At 42.0% G+C, this 20171-nt stretch overlaps 1 protein-coding gene across 1 annotated transcript in view; it reads right to left on the bottom strand.

Moving 5' to 3' along the window:
• LOC119975519 (E3 ubiquitin-protein ligase RNF13-like) overlaps nucleotides 1-20171 on the bottom strand; it is a 289560-nt gene that overhangs the window by 106105 nt on the left and 163284 nt on the right. Inside the window, exons 6-7 of the mRNA XM_038815305.1 lie at nucleotides 12977-13067; nucleotides 3316-3421 (exon numbers count right to left, since the gene is read on the bottom strand). Coding sequence (XP_038671233.1) covers nucleotides 3316-3421; nucleotides 12977-13067 — 197 coding nt within the window. The remainder of the gene's footprint in view (nucleotides 1-3315; nucleotides 3422-12976; nucleotides 13068-20171) is intronic.

The following is a 20171-nucleotide window of genomic DNA, read 5'->3' as shown; positions in this document are numbered from 1 at the left end:
AGGCAGGACGGAGGGACACTGACAGTCAGGGACCTATACACGGACGGCAGGATCGCTACACTGGACGAACTGACAGAGAAATTTTGGCTAGCCAGGGGGAACGAGCTACGGTATCTGCAGCTCAAAAACTTCTTACGAAAGGAGACAAGGACGTACCCACAACCGCCACGACAGACACTACTGGACGCAAGCATCCTAGATAAAGGGAACTGTAGCAACATGTATGACCGACTGGTAGAAAGGGCCGACACTGTACTGGACGCAACAAGAAAGAAATGGGAGGAGGAACTGAGGATTGAGATAGTGTGGGGACTCTGGAGCGAGGCACTGCATAGGGTCAACTCCACCGCCACGTGTGCAAGGCTCAGCCTGACGCAACTAAAAGTGATACATAGAGCCCACTTAACAAGAACCCGTATGAGTAGATTCTTCCCGGAGGTGGAGGACAGATGTGAACGGTGCCAAAGAGGCCCGGCCAACCACGCCCACATGTTCTGGTCTTGCCCCAGACTTGTGGAGTACTGGACAGTCTTCTTCAAGGCTATGTCCAAAGTGGTGGGGGTCTTCAGGGTTTCAGACCAGCCAAATCTATTCCTGGGGAGGAGGGCGGACACCCATGCCTTTGCCTCCCTGATCGCCCGCCGTAAAATCCTGTTTGGCTGGCGGTCAGCAGCACCACCCAGAGCTGCAGACTGGCTGTGCGACCTCTCGGAATCTCTCCAAATAGAGAAAATCAAATTCGCCATCAGAGGGTTAGACGACGGCTGCCACAGAACGTGGGAGCCATTCATGCAACTGTTCCGGGACCTGCTTGTAGCCAACGAACAAGAGGAAGAATAGCCAGGTGGCCAAGAATCAGGGGAAAATGGTCGGGAGTCGGGGGAAGGTAGCCGGGGCATGGAGGGGAGAGATGAACTGGGGACAGCTAAACCTGGGGAGAGGAGGGCGAACCGTGGAGGGGGGGGCAGGGAAGCGGGAGCCGGAGGGAGGACACGGTTTGCCAAAACGTGCATGACATCTCCAGGAGCGGGGAACGAGGAAACTGGAGATTGAGGACGGGAGGAGCGGCAGAAGCGGGGGCGAGCGTGGGATGGCAGCGAGACCCGTCCGGGAAGGGCGGGCGACAGCAACACACAGCACAGCCAAATATCGCACGCTGTGATTTTCTCCCCGGCACCCATCTGTGTACATAACGGTAATTATACCTTGTTCAAAAAAACCCAATAAAAACATTTATTAAAAAAACAAGTGTGTTCAGGAAAGTTTCCTCAAGCAGTATGTGGAGGGTCCTACTCGGGGAAGGGCTAAACTTGACCTACTATTGGAAAATAGGACAGGGTAAGTGACTGAGGTGATGGTGAGGGACCACAGTTTTATTAATTTTAAAATAGTATGGAAAGGGACAAAACTGGTCCACAGATGCAAGTTCTAAATTGGGGTAAGGTGAGTTTTGATGGAATGACACAGGAGTTTGCAAGGGCTGATTGGAGTTGCTTGTTTGAGAGCAAAGAGACCTCAGGCAAGTGGGAGGCCTTTAAAAATGAAATAGCTAGAGTTCAGGGTCTATATTATTAAAATAATAATAATAATAATAATGTTCCTGTTTGGGTGAAGGGCAAGGCTGGCAGGAGTAGGGAACCCTGAATGACAAAACATATTGAGATTCTGGACAGGAACGAGGAGGCATGGCTCAGGTACAAGCAGCTGGAATCAAGGGATTCCCTGGAGGTGTACATGGGATATCGGCATATACCCAAGAAGGAAATTAGGAGGGCAAAAAGGGGGGCATGAGGTAGCTTTGGCTGAGAGGATTAAGACGAAACCAAAGAGATTCTTGAGTATCTTAGAGGAAAAATAATAACGAGAGAGAATACAGCCCCTCAAGAACCAAAGTGGGCACAGATATGTGGAACCATAGGAGATGGGAGAGGTTCTCAATGAATATTTCTCTTCTGTGTTTACTGTGGAGAAAGACATGAAGACTTGGAACCTGGGAAGGTTAGTGGCGATACAGTAGAGGTGGTGATGGACATATTAAAAAGTATGAAGGTGGATAAATCTTCTGGCCCTGACCTGGCATATCCAAGAACACTGCGCGAGGCCAGAGAAGAAATTGTGGGAGTCCTGGCTGAGATATTTGCATCATCGTTAGCCACGGTTGAAGTACAAGACTGGAGGGCTGCAAAAAAAAACCTGGGAGTTATAGATTGGTAAGCCTAACATCTGTGGTGGATACATTGCTAGAGAGGATTCTGAGGGATAAGATATATAGGGATTTGGAAAGACAGGGTTTGATTAGGGTTTGATTAGGAGTAGTTAGCATGGCTTTGTGCGTGGGAGATCATACCGTAAAAATCTGTCACAGTTCTTTGATGAAGTGACCAGGAAGGTTGATGAGGGCAGGGCGGTAGACGTACACTATATGGATTTCAATAAGGCCTTTGATAAAGTTCCACATGGTAGGCTGCTCTGGAAGGTTAGATCACATGGAATCTAGGGAGAGCTGGCAAATTGGCTTGATGGTAGGAAGCAGGATGATCTAGCAATCTCTGTGGGTGTTTTTTTTTAAAGTTCAACAGCAAATGCTGTTGCTTTGATGCTGACTGTAAAATCCAAGTCAACACCTTCAGATTATTCACTGAGCTCATAAAGGGAACAAGTCCGTAGCACAAAATTTCACACAAGTTAATATTATTCTTTCAGTTCTGTTCAAGTAGGGCCTGACGACAGATTTGCGAAAGCATTTATATTTTTCTGGTGGTGCATTAAGTGGAAAGTTGACAATTATTTCCCATCACGGTTTAAGAGAGATATTGCATATTGCATGAAACAATTATTATGACTGGCAGGGTGCTTAACATTGTTACTGGCTACACAAATGACAAATACTGAATCTGAATATTCAAGTTCCCAATTCTGTCTTGACATAACATACTTTCCCTCTAAAATTGAAAATACACATACAAATAGGGAGTTTGTAACCTGTTCAAAAGAAGCAGACACAAAGAACAAAGAATAATACAGCACAGGAACAGGCCTTCGGCTCTTCAAGCCTGTACCGGTCATACCAACCTTTGCCAAAACCCTCAGAAAGAACAAAGACACATGCTATGTTACTAGTTTGCGACCAATATAGGTGCAATGGGATTAATTATTCTCTGAGGCTATCAATTGGCAGCAATCCCAAACAGGTTACAGGTATAAATTATTCATTATGGTACACAATCAAAACACAGCTCAAGCTCTGCAATATCTGAATCTTGTGGTATTTTCACAATGCAATAATTATCCATTTAAGTATAAATTATTACATACCATAAAAACAGCAATGAGGATTAAACAGATTCCCACTATGATGAGGAATGGAATTAGATAGTACTCCAGCGGAAGGCTAAAATCGGGTAGTATCACTATATGGCCACTGTGGAGAAACACAATAACAAAGAATGTTTGCAGATAGTTACGATACCGTAACTGGTGATGGCCATCAAAGCATAATTCCAGAAACGCTGCTAGAATACACATAACAACAATGATCATCATATTGGTTTGATTACATTGTTACATTAGCAGTGATGTAGGCATCACAGTTTGACACATAACAGCTGTGCAAAACAAAAGGAAGCCCAGATTGTATAACTTGATTTTTATGAACTGAGGCCATTGTGACCATTTGTCCTGATGCAACAAGGTAGTGAACATGTAGCAATACCATGAGTGATGTCATGATGACTACACTGGAGTCAGACTGTGATGTAATTGTGACAGCGCAGCACCGCAAGCCTGCAAACATAATTGTCACACACCTTTCAAATTTGGGGTTTTAATTGTAGTTTGTTTTGAAAGCAGTCTTTGCTTCACCAGATTGCAAACCAAAATAGTTACTCGCAACAGATTTCAGATCAGAATTCAAATTTTACTGACAAGAAATACATATTAAATGAATGGCATTTACAACAAGAATAGCAAACTTGAGTAAATGGAAAATCAGCTGGTTTCAGCCCCAGGTGTTTACTAATATATATATAATCTGAATGGAGATTTCCAATTGCTGATTTCAGAATTTGCCACTTGCTGATCAATTCTATTCAACCTGCAGTGTATTGAAATTATGGCATTTTGGTTGATGGCATTTTTTGAATAACCAAAAAATGTATAGATTTTGCTGGCAACTTCAGTTTTGCCACCGTGCTGTTGAATGTCAGGACATCCCGGTTAAATGGAATGGTTAGTGGCACAATGGTTAGCACCTGCTGCCTCACGGCACCGAGGACCCTGGTTCAGTCCCAGTCTCGGGTCACTGACTGAGTTTACACATTCTCCCCGCCACAACCCTGAGGATGCGCAGGGTAGGTGGACTGTACACACTAAATTGCTCCTTAATTGGAAAAAAATAATTGGTACTCTAAATTTATTTTTAAAAATGGAATGGTTGAGAGCCATGCACCAATGCTATGAGAGTGGCCCAACAATGAATCTGCTTTGCTGTTCTATCTTAGAACATAAGAACATAAGAACTAGGAGCAGGAGTAGGTCATCGGGCCCCTCGAGCCTGCTCCGCCATTCAATGAGATCATGGCTGATCTTTTGTGGACTCAGCTCCACTTTCCAGCCCGAACACCATAACCCTTAATTCCTTTATTCTTCAAAAAACTATCTATCTTTATCTTAAAAACATTTAATGAAGGAGCCTCAACTACTTCACTGGGCAAGGAATTCCATAGATTCACAACCGTTTGGGTGAAGAAGTTCCTCCTAAACTCAGTCCTTAATCTACTTATATTGAGGCTATGCCCCCTAGTTCTGCTTTCAACGGTAGTGGAAACAACCTGCCTGCATCTATCCTAACTATTCTCTTCATAATTTTCTTTGTTTCTATAACCCCCCCCCCCCCCCCGTATTCTTCTAAATTCCAATGAGTACAGTCCCAGTCTACTCAACCTCTCCTCGTAATCCAACCCCTTCAGCTCTGGTATTAACCTAGTGAATCTCCTCTGCACACCCTCCAGTGCCAGTACGTCCTTTCTCAAGTAAGGAGACCAAAACTGAACACAATACTCCAGGTGTGGCCTCACTAACACCGTACACATTTGCAGCATAACCTCCCGAGTCTTAAACTCCATCCCTCTAGCAATGAAGGACAAAACTCCATTTGCCTGCTTAATCACCTGTTGCACCTGTAAACCAACTTTTTGCGACTTGTGCATGCGCACATCCAGGTCTCTCTGCATAGCAGCACGTTTTAATATTTTATCATTCAAATAATAATCCCTTTTGCTCTATTCCTACCAAAATGGATAACCTCACATTTGTCAACATTGTATTCCATCTGCCAGACACTAGCCCATTCACTTGACCTATCCAAATCCCTCTTCAGACTTCCAGTATCCTCTGCACTTTTCGCTTTACCACTCATCTTAGTGTCGTCTGCAAACTTGGACACATTGCCCTTGGTCCCCAACTCCAAATCATCTATGTAAATTGTGAACAATTGTGGGCCCAACACTGATCCCCGAGGGACACCACTAGCTACTGATTGCCAACCAGAGAAACACCCATTAATCCCCACTCTTTGCTTTCTATTAATTAATCAATCCTCTATCCATGCTACTATTTTATCCTTAATGCCATGCATCTTTATCTTATGCAGCAACCTTTTGTGTGGCACTTGTCAAAAGCTTTCTGGAAATCCAGATTTACCACATCCATTGGCTCCCCGTTACCTACCGTGCTGGTAATGTCCTCAAACAATTCCACTAAATTAGTTAAGCACGACCTGCCCTTTATGAATCCATGCTGCGTCTGCCCAATGGGACAATTTCCACCCAGATGCCTCGCTATTTCTTCCTTGATGATAAGATTCCAGCATCTTCCCTACTACCGAAGTTAAGCTCCCTGGCCTATAATTACCCGCTTTCTGCCTACCTCCTTTTTTTAAAAACGGTGGTGTCACGTTTGCTAATTTCCAATCCGCCGGGACCACCCCAGAGTCCAGTGAATTTTGGTAAATTATCACTAGTGCATTTGCAATTTCCCTAACCATCTCTTTTAGCACTCTGGGATGCGTTCCATCAGGGCCAGGAGACTTGTCTACCTTTAGCCCCATTAGCTTGCCCATCACTACCTCCTTAGTGATAACAATCATCTCAAGGTCCTCACCTGTCATAGCCTTATTTCCATCAGTCACTGGCATGTTATTTGTGTCTTCCACTGTGAAGACCGACCCAAAAAACCTGTTCAGTTCCTCAGCAATTTCCTCATCTCCCATTATTAAATCTCTCTCATCTTCGAAAGGACCAATATTTACCTTAGCCACTCTTTTTTATTTTATATATTTGTAGAAACTTTTACTATCTGTTATTATATTCTGAGCAAGTTTACTCTGATAATCCATCTTACTCTTCTTTATAGCTTTTTTAGTAGCTTTCAGTTGCCCCCTAAAGATTTCCCAGTCCCCACTAACCTTTGCCACTTTGTATACTTTTTCCTTCAATTTGATACTCTCCCTTATTTCCTTAGATATCCACGGTCGATTTTCCCTCTTTCTACTGTCCTTCCTTTTTATTGGTATAAACCTTTGCTGAGCACTGAAAAATCGCTTGGAAGGTTCTCCACTGTTCCTCAACTGTTTCACCATAAAGTCTTTTCTCCCAGTATTCTCTCATCCCACTATAATCTCCTTTGTTTAAGCACAAAACACTAGTATTTGATTTTACCTTTTCACCCTCCATCTGTATTTTAAATTCCACCATATTGTGATCACTCCTTCCAAGAGGATCCCTAACTACGAGATCATTAATCCATCCTGTCTCATTACACAGGACCAGATCTAGGACCGCTTGTTCCCTCGTAGGTTCCATTACATACTGTTCTGGGAAACTATCGCGGATACATTCTATAAACTCCCCCTCAAGGCTGCCTTGACCGACCTGGTTAAACCAATCGACATGTAGATTAAAATCCCCCATGATAACTGCTGTACCATTCCTACATGCAACAGTTATCTCTTTGTTTATTGCCTGCCCCACCATAACGTTACTATTTGGTGGCCGATAGACTATTCCTATGAGTGACTTTTTCGCCTTACTATTACGGATTTCCACCCAAATGGATTCAACCTTATCCTCCATAGCACCGATGTAATCCCTTACTATTGCTCGGATATCATCCTTAAATAACAGAGCTACACCACCGCCCTTACCATCCACTCTGTCCTTCTGTATAATATGATACCCTTGGATATTTAACTCCCAGTCGTGACCATCCTTTATCCATGTTTCAGTAATGGCCACTAAATTATAGTCATTCACGATGATTTGCGCCATCAACTCATTTATCTTATTCAGAATCCTTGTCGTTGAACCCATATCTTCATGTAACAACCTGTCGCGTCGCTTTTCATTTATGTTTTTACTTCCCATTTTATTCCTTTTAGTATTACTGTGCCTATTCATTGAGCTCCCCTCAGTCACTATACCTTGCACTTTTGCCCTTTTTGAAATTTGACCATGACTTCTCTGCCTTACACTTTCTCCCTTTTGTTTCTGTCCCTGTTTTACTACCTTCTGACTTCCTGCATCGGTTCCCATCCCTCTGCCACATTAGTTTAAACACTGCCCAACCGCTCTAGCAATATTCCCCCAGGACATCAGTTCCAGTCCTGCCCAGATGTAACCCGTCTAGTTTGTACAGGTCCCACCTCCACCAGAACCAGTCCCAATGCCCCAGGAATCTGAAACCCTCCCCCTGACACCATCCCGTCAGCCACAGATTTATCCTATATATCCTGTCATTTCTACTCTGACTAGCACGTGGCATCGGTAGTAATCCTGAGATCACTACCTTTGAGGTCCGATTTCTTAACTTCCTTCCTAGCTCCCTGTATTCTGCTTTTATGACTTCATCTCTTTTTTTACCCATGTCGTTTGTACCGATTTGTACCACGGCCACTGGCTCTTCACCCTCCCCCTCCAGAATGTCCTGTGCCCTCTCCAAGACATCCTTGACCCTAGCACCTGGGAGGCAATATACCATCCTGGAATCTCGTTTGCGGCCACAGAAACGCCTGTCTATTCCCCTTACAATTGAATCCCCTACAACTATTGCATTGTGACACATATTACTCCTCCCCTCTGCAGCAGAACCAACCGTGGTGCTACGAGTTTGGCTGTTGCTGTCCTGTCTCCCCCCCCCCCCCCCCCCCCCCCCGAGAGGCTATTCCCCTCAACACTATCCAAAGTGGTATATCTGTTCTGCAGGGGAATGGCCACAGGAGATTCCTGCACTACCTGCCTCGCTCTCTTGCTCTGTCTGGTGGTCACCCATTCCTTTCCTGCCTGTGGAGTCTGAGCCTGCGGTGTGACCACCTCTCTGTATGTGCTGTCCATAATGCTCTCCGGCTCGCTCTTACTGTGCTCTCGTAACAAAACAAGAAAAGTGGTACTTTTAACCTTCTAATTGTTCCAACATTTGCTCATGTCTGATTGTAATGGTTTGTGCATTTAATTAGCAGACTCTTTCACGTTAGATATTTTGGGGCAAGTCTGGAACATCCAACCATACTTTATTTATGTCTACTAATAACTGTCGGCTCAAAGTTAAATTTTTACTTGAAAGCTAACTGCATTAGGGTTAGGAAAAAAATGCTTTTGGCTATTTGATGCAAAGACAGTTAACTTTCAATCAACAGCAATTTATGTACTAGCTCTCCATTTTCTCCTTAGAAAAAAAGCAAACCAGGAAATGGTTTAATAACGTATATTACAAAGAAATAATTACATGGCTCATATGAAAGTCAGTACATGCAGCATCGTGCAAAAATAAACTGCAGTCAATTTAATGCTGCTATAGCTTCCCAAGCCCATCTGCTCCTCCAACAAGGGCAAAAGGAAAACAAAAAATTCTTAAATCTGGTCAGGAGACGGGCGGCTCGGTGGGGCAGTGGTTGGCACTACTGCCTCATGTCGTCGAGGACCCAAGTTCAATCCCGGCCCCAGGTTCAATCCCGGCCCCGGGTTACTGACCGTGTGTAGTTTACACATTCTTCTCGTGTCTGCGTGGGTCCCACCCCACAACTCAAAGATGTCGAGGGTACGTGGATTGGCCATGCTAAACTGCCACTTAATTAGAATTTTTAAAAATCTGGTCAGGAGTCTCTGGTGTTGTGTTGCATCAGGAATCTTTGTTTTTTCCTCCCTTTGAATTTCACAGTAACTAACATCAATGAATTATAAATATTTATGTTACACACATGAACAGATTTCTGCAAAAAGTAATTAATTCTGAAGCATTCATTTTAGCTTAGCATGCTGTAGAAATGTCATCTTAATTTTCATTTCATTGTTATGTTTATTAATAAGAGCGACATTCTACTTCCATCTGCTTAATTATTTAATGTCTAATTGTTATCATTTAAAATCATGGAAGAGTTTAGATAGGGAAAATAAAGAAAAGCTGTTTCCAAAAGCTGAAAGATTGATAAGTAGATGGCACAGATTTGGTACCTGGCAAAAGAAACGGAGGTGACAAAAGGAAAAATAATTTTATACAGCAAGTGATTAGGATTTGTAATGCATCCTAGATAGGGTGGCGGAGATGGAATCAATAGGAGTTTTCAAAAGGAAACAGGATAAATACTTGAAGGAAAAACGGATAGGAGGATGGTGGGATTAACTGGATGGTTCTTGTGCTCGGTGCAGTCATTGGCCCAAATGGCAGCCCTCTGTTCTGTACGATTCTCAGATTTCCTTTCTTGCTAGAGCACTGGTAAGAGCCCCCAAAATGTGGCTTCAACAGTTTTTACATGAAGGAAAGTTGTGGTGGTAATGGGATATTTTGGCAGTATTCAGTTCCCTTTTTCCAAACATCAACCCCTGCTAGAAACTGGTAGGTATGGATCTGGCGAGGGAAGGATCTGTCCTGGCCATCATGGAATCCTTGCCGCAGTCAGTCAGCCTTCTAGCTGCTGAATCCTCCTTCAGTAAGTAGTGGGAAGGAGAAATCAGGGAACAGAATTTAAAAAAAGAAAATCTTTGACTGCATTTGGGTTGAAATTATAACTCTTCTGTACTGCAAGTGTCCTTTCTGAACTTGTAACTAAATCCAGGCACAGGGATTTTAAAAGATGGAACTCTTTCTGGGATTTCCATGTCTATGGGGTGAATATATAATGCTGGCTAAGGATAAGGTGCAAATGGCAATTTCCAATTATCATTTCATATGAAAACTCCAATGGGTTTATTTCCAGTCAGAACTAGAACTCGAGTCAGAATGACCGGAGGGGTTTCCCACGGTTTCATTCACCAAATGATAGAAATAATTAATAGTAATTTCCAATTACTGTTGAGAAAGAGTTTGGATATTTTTCTTAGCCACTCCGATTGTGAAAGCTCTCGTTTGCTTATCAGGTTTGATCAGCTGGTCGGAGAGATGCTCCCATCTTTCACTCTTTTTAATTTAAACTCTTAAAAAAAATTAAATCAAATAGAATAGCAGTCAGATTGGCAGTGTACACACAATAAATTGTTGTAACTTATTTTTTTTTTAAAAAGGTACATATGTAATGTCAATGTTTAAAAAAAAATTTAGAGTACCCAATTCATTTTTTCCAATTAAGAGGCAATTTAGCATGGCCAATCCACCTAACCTGCACATCTTTGGGTTGTGGGGGCGAAACCCACGCAAACACGGGGAGAATGTGCAAACTCCACACGGACAGTGACCCAGAGCCAGGATCGAACCTGTGACCTTAGCGCCGTGATGCTGTAACTTGTTTAATTTACACTCATTAAGAGGACATGCAGCCAATTAATATTCTCTAAAGTTCCAATTTGTGTTTACAATAGATGCAAATATTCACATGCACCAATTCTTTTATTTTAAAAAAAAATAAAGTGCCCAATTCTGTTTTGTTTCCAATTAAGGGGTAAATTAGCATGGCCAATCCACCTACTCTTCACATCTTTGGGTTGTAGGGGTGAGACCCATGCAGACACGGGGAGAATGTGCAAGCTCCACATGGACAGTGACCCGGGGACAGGATCATACCCGGGTCAGCGCCATGAGGCAGCAGTGCTAACCACTGCGCCACCCATGCACCAATCTTTTAGTAAATAATAATAATCGCTTACTGTCACAAGTAGGCTTCAATGAAGTTACTGTGAAAAACCCCTAGTCGCCACATTTCGGTGCCTGTTCGGAGAGGCTGGTACGGGAATTGAACCCGCGCTGCTGGCCTTGTTCTACATTACAAGCCAGCTGTTTAGCTCACTGTGCTAAACCCGCCCCTTTTAGCTTCATAACAGTTCAACCCGATTATCAGAACAAAGGAAGAGCAGGAGCAGGTCACTCGGTCCTTTGAGCCTCCTGCGCCATTCACCTTTCAGAGTTTGTCGTCAGGCAGACTGCTGATAGTGCCACAATTTCTCCAACCAGAAAGGATTTGCACGGTAACAATATATTGCCATATGAAAACAAAGTACTGCCGTATTCAGCATTTTGATTTATTATTTTCAAATAATAAGAGATTGCACAGCTAGGATAAAATTAACGTTTATAACAAGGGCAGCACAGTGGCACAGTGGGTAGCACAGTTGCTTCATAGCTCCAGGGTTCTAGATTCGATTCCGGCTTGAGTCACTGTGTGTTGCGGAGTCTGCACGTTCTCCCCATGGCTGCGTGGGTTTCCTCCGGGCACCCTTGTTTCCTCCCACAGTCCAAAGATGTGCAGGTTAGGTGGATTGGCCATGATAAATTACCCTTAAGTGTTCCAAGTGTCCAAAACGGTTGGGTGGGGTTACTGGGTTACAGGGATAGGGTGGAGAAGCTGGCTTAAGTGGGGTGCTCTTTCAATGGGCTGGTACAGACTCAATGAGCTGAATGGCTTCCTTCTGCACTGTAAATTCTATGAATTTTAGGGTTGAAATGTGGAATGAGTCTTGATCACAGAATCCTTTCATGCCAATGTCAAGTTTCTGAACGATCATTCTAATTTAGTCCCATTTCCATATTTCTTTCCCATAAACAAGCAAATCAATTTTCTTCAAGTACATGTCCAATTGGATATTTCAATAGAATATAATTCCACCTCCCATTCAGATAGTGCCATTGTGTGAAGAAAGTTCAACTAATTTCCCCATCTGTTCTTTTTTCAATTATTGTAAATCTACGATCTCCGGCTACCAACCTTATTGCCAGAAAAGAAATTACTCCCTACCTGCCTCAAAATATCACATAACTTTGAATACCCCCATAACCCTGAACCTTTTATTTTCTTTATTTGTTCACGGGATGTGGGCACCACCATTTATTGCCTAAAGATGGTAACTGTAAAGAAGGCAAAGGAAACATTATAATTAAAGCTGAAGGTTCGATTTTAAAGACTCAAGTCACACTGCCCTGTCCCACCTTCACATCTCCAGAATGAAGCGAGGTTTAAATTACATGCCCCATAATGCAAGGGGAAAGGTTAGTTGTAATTAGATGAGACCAAGTTGGAGATTAAAAGCCTACAGATTAGGGTGGCACAGTGGTTAGTACTGCTGCCTCACGGCACGAGGACCCAGGTTCGATCCTGGCCCTGGGTCACTGCCCGTGTGGAGTTTGCACATTCTGCCCATGACTCCGTGAGTCTCACCCCCACAACCCAAAGATGTGCAGGGTAGGTGGATGGAAATTTTTTGTTTAAAAAAAGGCTACAGATTGTAGTTTTGAGGTCCTCTGAAAGAATGAGATAGCACAGGGGGCAAAGCAACACTCCTTTATTCCTATATGATGCAGAGAGGAGGAAACTGAATAGGAAAGAATGCTGTTACAATGGAAGGAAATACGACTCAATAACTTTTTTTAAATGCATAAAAATTGGCTATTTGGAATGAGAATACCTTTCTAAACAACCTAGTTTCAAGTCTAAGTTTAAAACTCACAGACCAAATTATGATGGAAGGATGGAGTAAAAATTAATATATGCACTACTTACCCTCTTAAATAGCTAAATTCTTCCATAAGGTATTTAGCTGTCGCTTCCCCAATAAACACAGATGGAATGGAGATTTGTTTAAAAATATCAACTGTAAAACAGAATGACATTGTGTGAAATTCAGCATTGCAAGCAAATTTACTGACGCATAAATTAGATTAATTCAAGCACTTTTGGACCTCGAAAAGGTGGTGTCAGGACTTCCTTCCCATCAACACTCATTGCGAGACAGCACAACAGCTCAGACATGTTGAGAGACATGACAAACGCCTCCTCAAACGGGAGAGAAGTACCTCCCACTGGAGTGAACTTAACACATCCTAGAAACCAACCACTTTTTAAAAATTTGAACAAATCAACTCATTTTGATTGCAAAAACCAGTCATACAAATGAACTTTGGTAAATACATTAATGTTCTGAATACCCACATCTGATAGAAGTAAAAATTATGGGGAATCATGAATTTCCTCCATTCTCCTCGAAACAAAGCTAGTTTTTGTTTGATTTTGGTCCAACATGGAAATTAGTACAAAGGTATCAGTTGTTCAACAAAAGTATTTCCTGCTCCCAAGAATTCTATGCTCAGGGTGCATAAGCTACAGGGTACACTACAAGTCTAGGTATTTCCCCAAAAAAGTTACAATTGGTAGTGCTGTACTGACTCTTAAAGATGGACAACAAAGGCTGGCCTTGCTAGCCCACATCCTATGAAAGAATAAAAGAAAAAGCCCTATAATTTTAATTATATTTTTAAAAAAACAATTGGTGTTTATAGCACACTATTATGCCAGGGGTGATACCTCGATGTAATTCAGATATAAAAATGTTTTATAGAATACACACCCTCAGGGTCAACTCAAAGCACACTTCAGTGGTCCATCCATTTTTATTTCTTAACTTGTGATTGGGGTGAGTAAAAAAAAAAAATCACTTCATGTCAGTTTTGTCAGAAGGCAAGAAATCCTCCTTCATCAGGACCAACACTCACCATGCAATCAAAATTAACTGTTCATTCACCTCATTGCTGTTTGCAGTAATTCACTACGCATAGGTTATACTGCAGGTGAATGCAGCAGTTAATGATTATACTTCTAAAGTTGGTTGTCAAGTGATCTTTGAAAGTCAAGCGATGCAAAGTCTTTGAAACTTACAGAAATGCTGCATAAAGGATCCGAGCAATAGAGACTATTGGTGTTTGGTGGGACTAGAGGCTGAAAGTTGGTGTGAAGGATTAGGATTTGCCTGGGGAAGAAAGTCACTCAAAGGGATAGAGCAGTAAAAAAGGCTGCAAGGATAAAAATCACAATATAAATTCTAATTCACAATAGACGTCACAGCACCTTAACTACTGTTAGTGGCTAATGAAGTTACTACTTTAATAAGGTATTTCACACAATCATGGTATCAATAGAATGTGTGATGGAAGTGCCGCAAAATACTTATTTATATTTAACTGGTGAGAATGATCTCATTACCCATGACCACATATAAAACCCATATTCCAGGCGGAGTTGGAGAATTGGTTCGTAAGGGAGAATATCCAATGGATGAACATTTCAACACACTTCTCAATTCAGGTAATGTATTATCTGTATTTAGAGAGAATGAGTGCATTCCTTAGATGCATTTTGAAATACAATCACAGCCAAACCAAGTTTTACCTGAGAAATCAATTATCTGATCAGTTAATTTAATAATATAGCTAAAAACAATAGAACAAAGATAATTCTGTAAATATAATTCTAGTAAATATAAATTCTGCAATGATAATTCTAAATCACTTTTATTTTTTAAAACACTGACGGTTTGAGTGCTACAGCTGCACCATTAATGTGTCTGGTATAATCTGGCATGCATTCTTCGCTAAATAAATCGTTGAATTATCTGGACAACCTATATTTAACTAGTATTAATTACCTAAACCCTATTTTAAAAATAAAACAAACATTAAAGCTGGTTTCTATTGGTATTAATTTACTGTGGCCATTCCTTATCCTGTTCCTGAGTTATTTTAGAGGAACTGGAGAACTGACATTGGTAAACAGTGGGACTTAGAAAGTGTCAACTATAACAGATGAAACAGTTGCCTGCCTGAACATGAACCTTCAGGATAGCTTTGCTCATCTACTGGCCCTCCAATGTGTAAACAGGATAACACTGCAATTGTGGTATTTGATATTGGAAAAATCTATATTATGGTTTGTTTAGCAAGAGGATCATTCAAGAATCTCTGCAAAACAAATTACAAGTATCTGGAGTTGAGTGCTTTTTTTTTGCCTCTCCCAGGAGACATGGTTGCTGGGGAGAGTGGGTGGGAAGTACCTTGTCAAGATGCTCCAGCTGCCATGTGTGGGGAACAGGCTTAAGGGAACATGGAATTATACAATGGTTACAACTCAGAAGGCCACTCAATCTATTCAGCCCGCAGTTCTCTGGGAGAGCAATTTAGTGAGTTCCACTCCCCCAATCCTTTCATCATGGCCCTGCAATTTTATTTTCCTTTACATGTTTATCCAATTCCTTTTCAAAAAGCCACAAACCTGCCTCCACTCTCTCAGGCACAGCATTCCAGATCATAACACTCAACAAGAAAAAAAAAATCCTCATCCTGTCACCAAGCATAGTGGTTAAAAACCTGTGTCCTCTGGCTCTCGACCTTTCTACCATTGGAACAGTTACTAAATCACTCTCTATGGAGAACAACCCAAGCTTCTCCAATCTATGTAACTCAAACCTCTCATCCCCGAAACCGTTCATGTAAATCTTCGCTGTATCCTTTCTAAAGCTTTTACCTGCTTTGTAAACTGCAATGTCCAGAAATGGACACAATACTCAAGTTGAGACCAAATCAGTGTTGATAAAGGTTCATCAGACAGAACATGCTACATATGGTATGAAGCTTTGTTAGACCTACTCTGTAATTTTACAGAAGGCATAATGGAATTTACAAGCCAAATAAATATATATACAAATACTTGGCAAAATATTTTATGCTATTCTCACTACCATGTTTTGTTATAATGCTGCATTATTAAATAAGAAGTGTATTTTACAAGAGGAAAGAGGGAATTCATTGAAAAACAGAGGGGGGAGGAATCTCAATGGCAAAAGTGCAATTTCTTGAAAATATGTAAATTTTAAAATCAGGATTATAATGACCCCGTGCTACAAAACATTATTCTGTACTGTAAGACTCCTCCCCAACACAGCTTCGACCATAAGAGAGGCTGGTAATATATTAAAATCCGAATTTATGGATGTATTTGCATGGTACATCACACTCCATAAGATTAGCACTGGTGTAGCTGAAATCACTTCGCTACATTTGCAGTGTAAATTGGATGTGAAACTTGAACTCTCCAAGTAAACAGAGACTCCACATTCCAAGGTCATGCATTACACTTTCAAGCCAGACAACAAGTTGTATTTACATTATAACCACAACGTTGGTGCAAAGTGAAGCCTCAATTCTCTTAAGTCTCCAAGTTGCCCGTTGGGTTTTATGCCATCTGAAAGCAAACCACATTCTTCAAAACTAAATTCTTTGTCTTCCTGAACTGGGCAATTAGAATCGAGTATGCAAACAAGCAAGCAAATATATACCAACGACAGCAGCTTGCATTAATGTACGGCCTTTAAAGTAATCAAACATCCTAAGGCACTTCAGAGCAGTGTTAGGAAACAACATTTGGGAGTGGCACAGTGGTTAGCACTGCTGCCTCACAGTGCTGAGGACCCAGGTTCAATACCTATCCCAGGTCACTGTCCGTGTGGAGTTTGCACATTCGCCCTGTGTCTACGTGGGTCTTACCCCCACAACCCAAAGTTGTGCAGGCTATGTGAATCGGCAACGCTAAATTTCCCCTTAATTTAAAAGAAAAGAATTGGGCACTTAAAATAAAACAAAAAATAAAACAAAATTTGCCAATCACATTTGGGAACATAAGAACATAAGAACTAGGAGCAGGAGTAGGCCATCTGGCCCCTCGAGCTTGCTCCGCCATTCAATTAGATCATGGCTGATCTTTTGTGGACTCAGCTCCACTTTCCGGCCCGAACACCATAACCCTTAATCCCTTTATTCTTCAAAAAACTATCTATCTTTACCTTAAAAACATGTAATGAAGGAGCCTCAACTGCTTCACTGGGCAAGGAATTCCATAGATTCACAACCCTTTGGGTGAAGAAGTTCCTCCTAAACTCAGTCCTAAATCTACTTCCCCTTATTTTGAGGCTATGTCCCCTAGTTCTGCTGTCACCCGCCAGTGGAAACAACCTGCCCGCATCTATCCTATCTATTCCCTTCATAATTTTAAATGTTTCTATAAGATCCCCCCTCATCCTTCTAAATTCCAACGAGTACAGTTCCAGTCTACTCAACCTCTCCTCATAATCCAACCCCTTCAGCTCTGGGATTAACCTAGTGAATCTCCTCTGCACACCCTCCAGCGCCAGTATGTCCTTTCTCAAGTAAGGAGACCAAAACTGAACACAATACTCCAGGTGTGGCCGCACTAACACCTTATACAATTGCAACATAACCTCGCTAGTCTTAAACTCCATCCCTCTAGCAATGAAGGACAAAATTCCATTTGCCTTCTTAATCACCTGTTGCACTTGTAAACCAACCTTCTGTGACTCATGCACTAGCACACCCAAGTCTCTCTGAACAGCGGCATGCTTTAATATTTTATCGTTTAAATAATGATCCCGTTTGCTGTTATTCCTACCAAAATGGATAACCTCACATTTGTCAACATTGTATTCCATCTGCCAGACCCAAGCCCATTCACTTAACCTATCCAAATCCCTCTGCAGACTTCCAGTATCCTCTGCACTTTTCGCTTTACCACTCATCTTAGTGTCATCTGCAAACTTCGACACATTGCCCTTGGTCCCCAACTCCAAATCATCTATGTAAATTGTGAACAATTGTGGGCCCAACACGATCCCTGAGGGACACCACTAGCTACTGATTGCCAACCAGAGAAACACCCATTTATCCCAACTCTTTGCTTTCTATTAATTAACCAATCCTCTATCCATGCTACTACTTTACCCTTAATGCCATGCATCTTTATCTTATGCAGCAACCTTTTGTGTGACACCTTGTCAAAGGCTTTCTGGAAATCCAGATATACCACATCCATCGGCTCCCCGTTATCTACTGCACTGGTAATGTCCTCAAAAAATTCCACTAAATTAGTTAGGCATGACCTGCCCTTTACGAACCCATGCTGCGTCTGCCCAATGGGACAATTTCTATCCAGATGCCTCGCTATTTCTTCCTTGATGATAGATTCCAGCATCTTCCATACTACCGAAGTTAAGCTCACTGGCCTATAATTTCCTGCTTTCTGCCTACCTCCTTTTTTAAACAGTGGCGTCACGTTTGCTAATTTCCAATCCACCGGGACCACCCCAGAGTCTAGTGAATTTCGGTAAACTATCACTAGTGCATCTGCAATTTCACTAGCCATCTCTTTTAGCACTCTGGGATGCATTCCATCAGGGCCAGGAGACTTGTCTACCTTTAGCCCCATTAGCTTGCCCATCACTCCCTCCTTAGTGATAACAATCCTCTCAAGGTCCTCACCTGTCATAGCCTCATTTCTATGGCCAAAGGCTTGAGGGGGTGTGTTAAAGGGGAAAAGATAGAGAGGTGGGGAGGTATAGGGAGGCACTTCTAAAATTGAGAGTCAAGGCACAGCCATCAATGGTGAATAAATTAAAATCAGGGATTTTTAGGTCAGAATTACAGGAGTACTGGTATCTGTGGGCTGAGGGACTGGAGGAAATTACAGAGAAAGGGAGGTTGTGGCCACTTGGAAGGATTTCACAGTAAGGATAAGAATTGTAAAATTTAAGGTATTGCTTAACCGGGGCCAAGATTCATCAGCAAGCAGAGGTGCGATGGGTGAACAGGAGGACTCAGTATGAGCCAGCAGAGTTATGGATAAATTTAGAGGGCCAAATTGGCAAAAGGTAAGTGCTTTTGTCATTTTTGTAAGGACTCTGAAAACATTTTCTTTTACAATGAGATGACTGAATACTGGTATAGAAACTTAATTAATTATTCTTTATGTGGAGATGCCGGCGTTGGACTGGGGTGAGCACAGTAAGAAGTCTTACAACACCAGGTTAAAGTCCAACATGTTTGTTTCAAACACTAGCTTTCGGAGCGCTGCTCCTTCCTCAGGTTATTAAGCACGTTGCAAATATTCCTCAACTTCTTCTTTCATACAATTCCATCAACAGAACAGCCAATTCCATCAACAGAACCGGCCAATTCCATTTGGAGGGCTTTAAACTATAAGGGGGAAGGGGGGAGGTGACTCTGTACAGGGGATTTTGGCTTTCAAAACAAAAGGATATGACAGCACTACAAGGCTGTTATTTAGGTAATGACACCCAGATTGTGACAGGAAGGAACAGAGTGAACAAACAAAATAAAAAGCAACAAATAGGGTCAAAAAGGGAAATAACGGGCAACATTCATTCAGCACAAAATAAATAAATTAATGGTACATTTTGAGGTTAATGGGTATGATCTTTAGCCATTACAGAGATGCGGTTTAAGGAGATCAAACTGGGGACTAAATATTCAGCGGTATGTGACTTTTTGTAAGGACAGGCATAAAGGAAAGGGTGGCGGGGTAGCTTTGTTGGAACCGAGCAGAAGCTGTAGCATCATATGGGTGGAAATAAGAAATAACAAGGAGAAGACGACACTGGTGGGAGTAGTCTACAGGCCCCCAAACAGTAGCTATTTTGTGGGGCCGAGAATAAATCAGAAGCTAATAAAGACATGTAAAAAGGTAGTACTTTAATCATGGGTGACTTTAATCTTCATGTAGATTGGGAAAATCAAATTGGCAGATGTGGCCATGAGGAGGAATTCCTAGAGCATATTCAGGACACTTTCCTGGAACAGTGCTTTTCAAGCTTTCTTCCCTGTGACCCACTTTTGCCAACTGGTTGACCTTCGGGACCCACGTGTCAGCCGACCTTCGCAACCCACGCCACGTTCACTTATTGCGAAAGGGGAATCTGCTTCCTCCTCATGCTCTCGTTTGAATTTGAAGTTCAAAGGAGGAGGGGGCATATCAGGTGCAGACCTCAGCCGGTTCCTGTGTGCCATCTTCATCTTTATGAAAACGGAAAATCTAACCTTGCACATGTAGGTTATCGTGA

The sequence above is a fragment of the Scyliorhinus canicula genome, chromosome 13 (assembly GCF_902713615.1).
Source record: "Scyliorhinus canicula chromosome 13, sScyCan1.1, whole genome shotgun sequence".
Classification (NCBI taxonomy): Eukaryota; Metazoa; Chordata; class Chondrichthyes; order Carcharhiniformes; family Scyliorhinidae; genus Scyliorhinus; species Scyliorhinus canicula.
The sequence above is the reverse complement of the archived record's forward strand: the minus strand, read 5'-3'. Positions and strand labels throughout refer to the sequence as shown.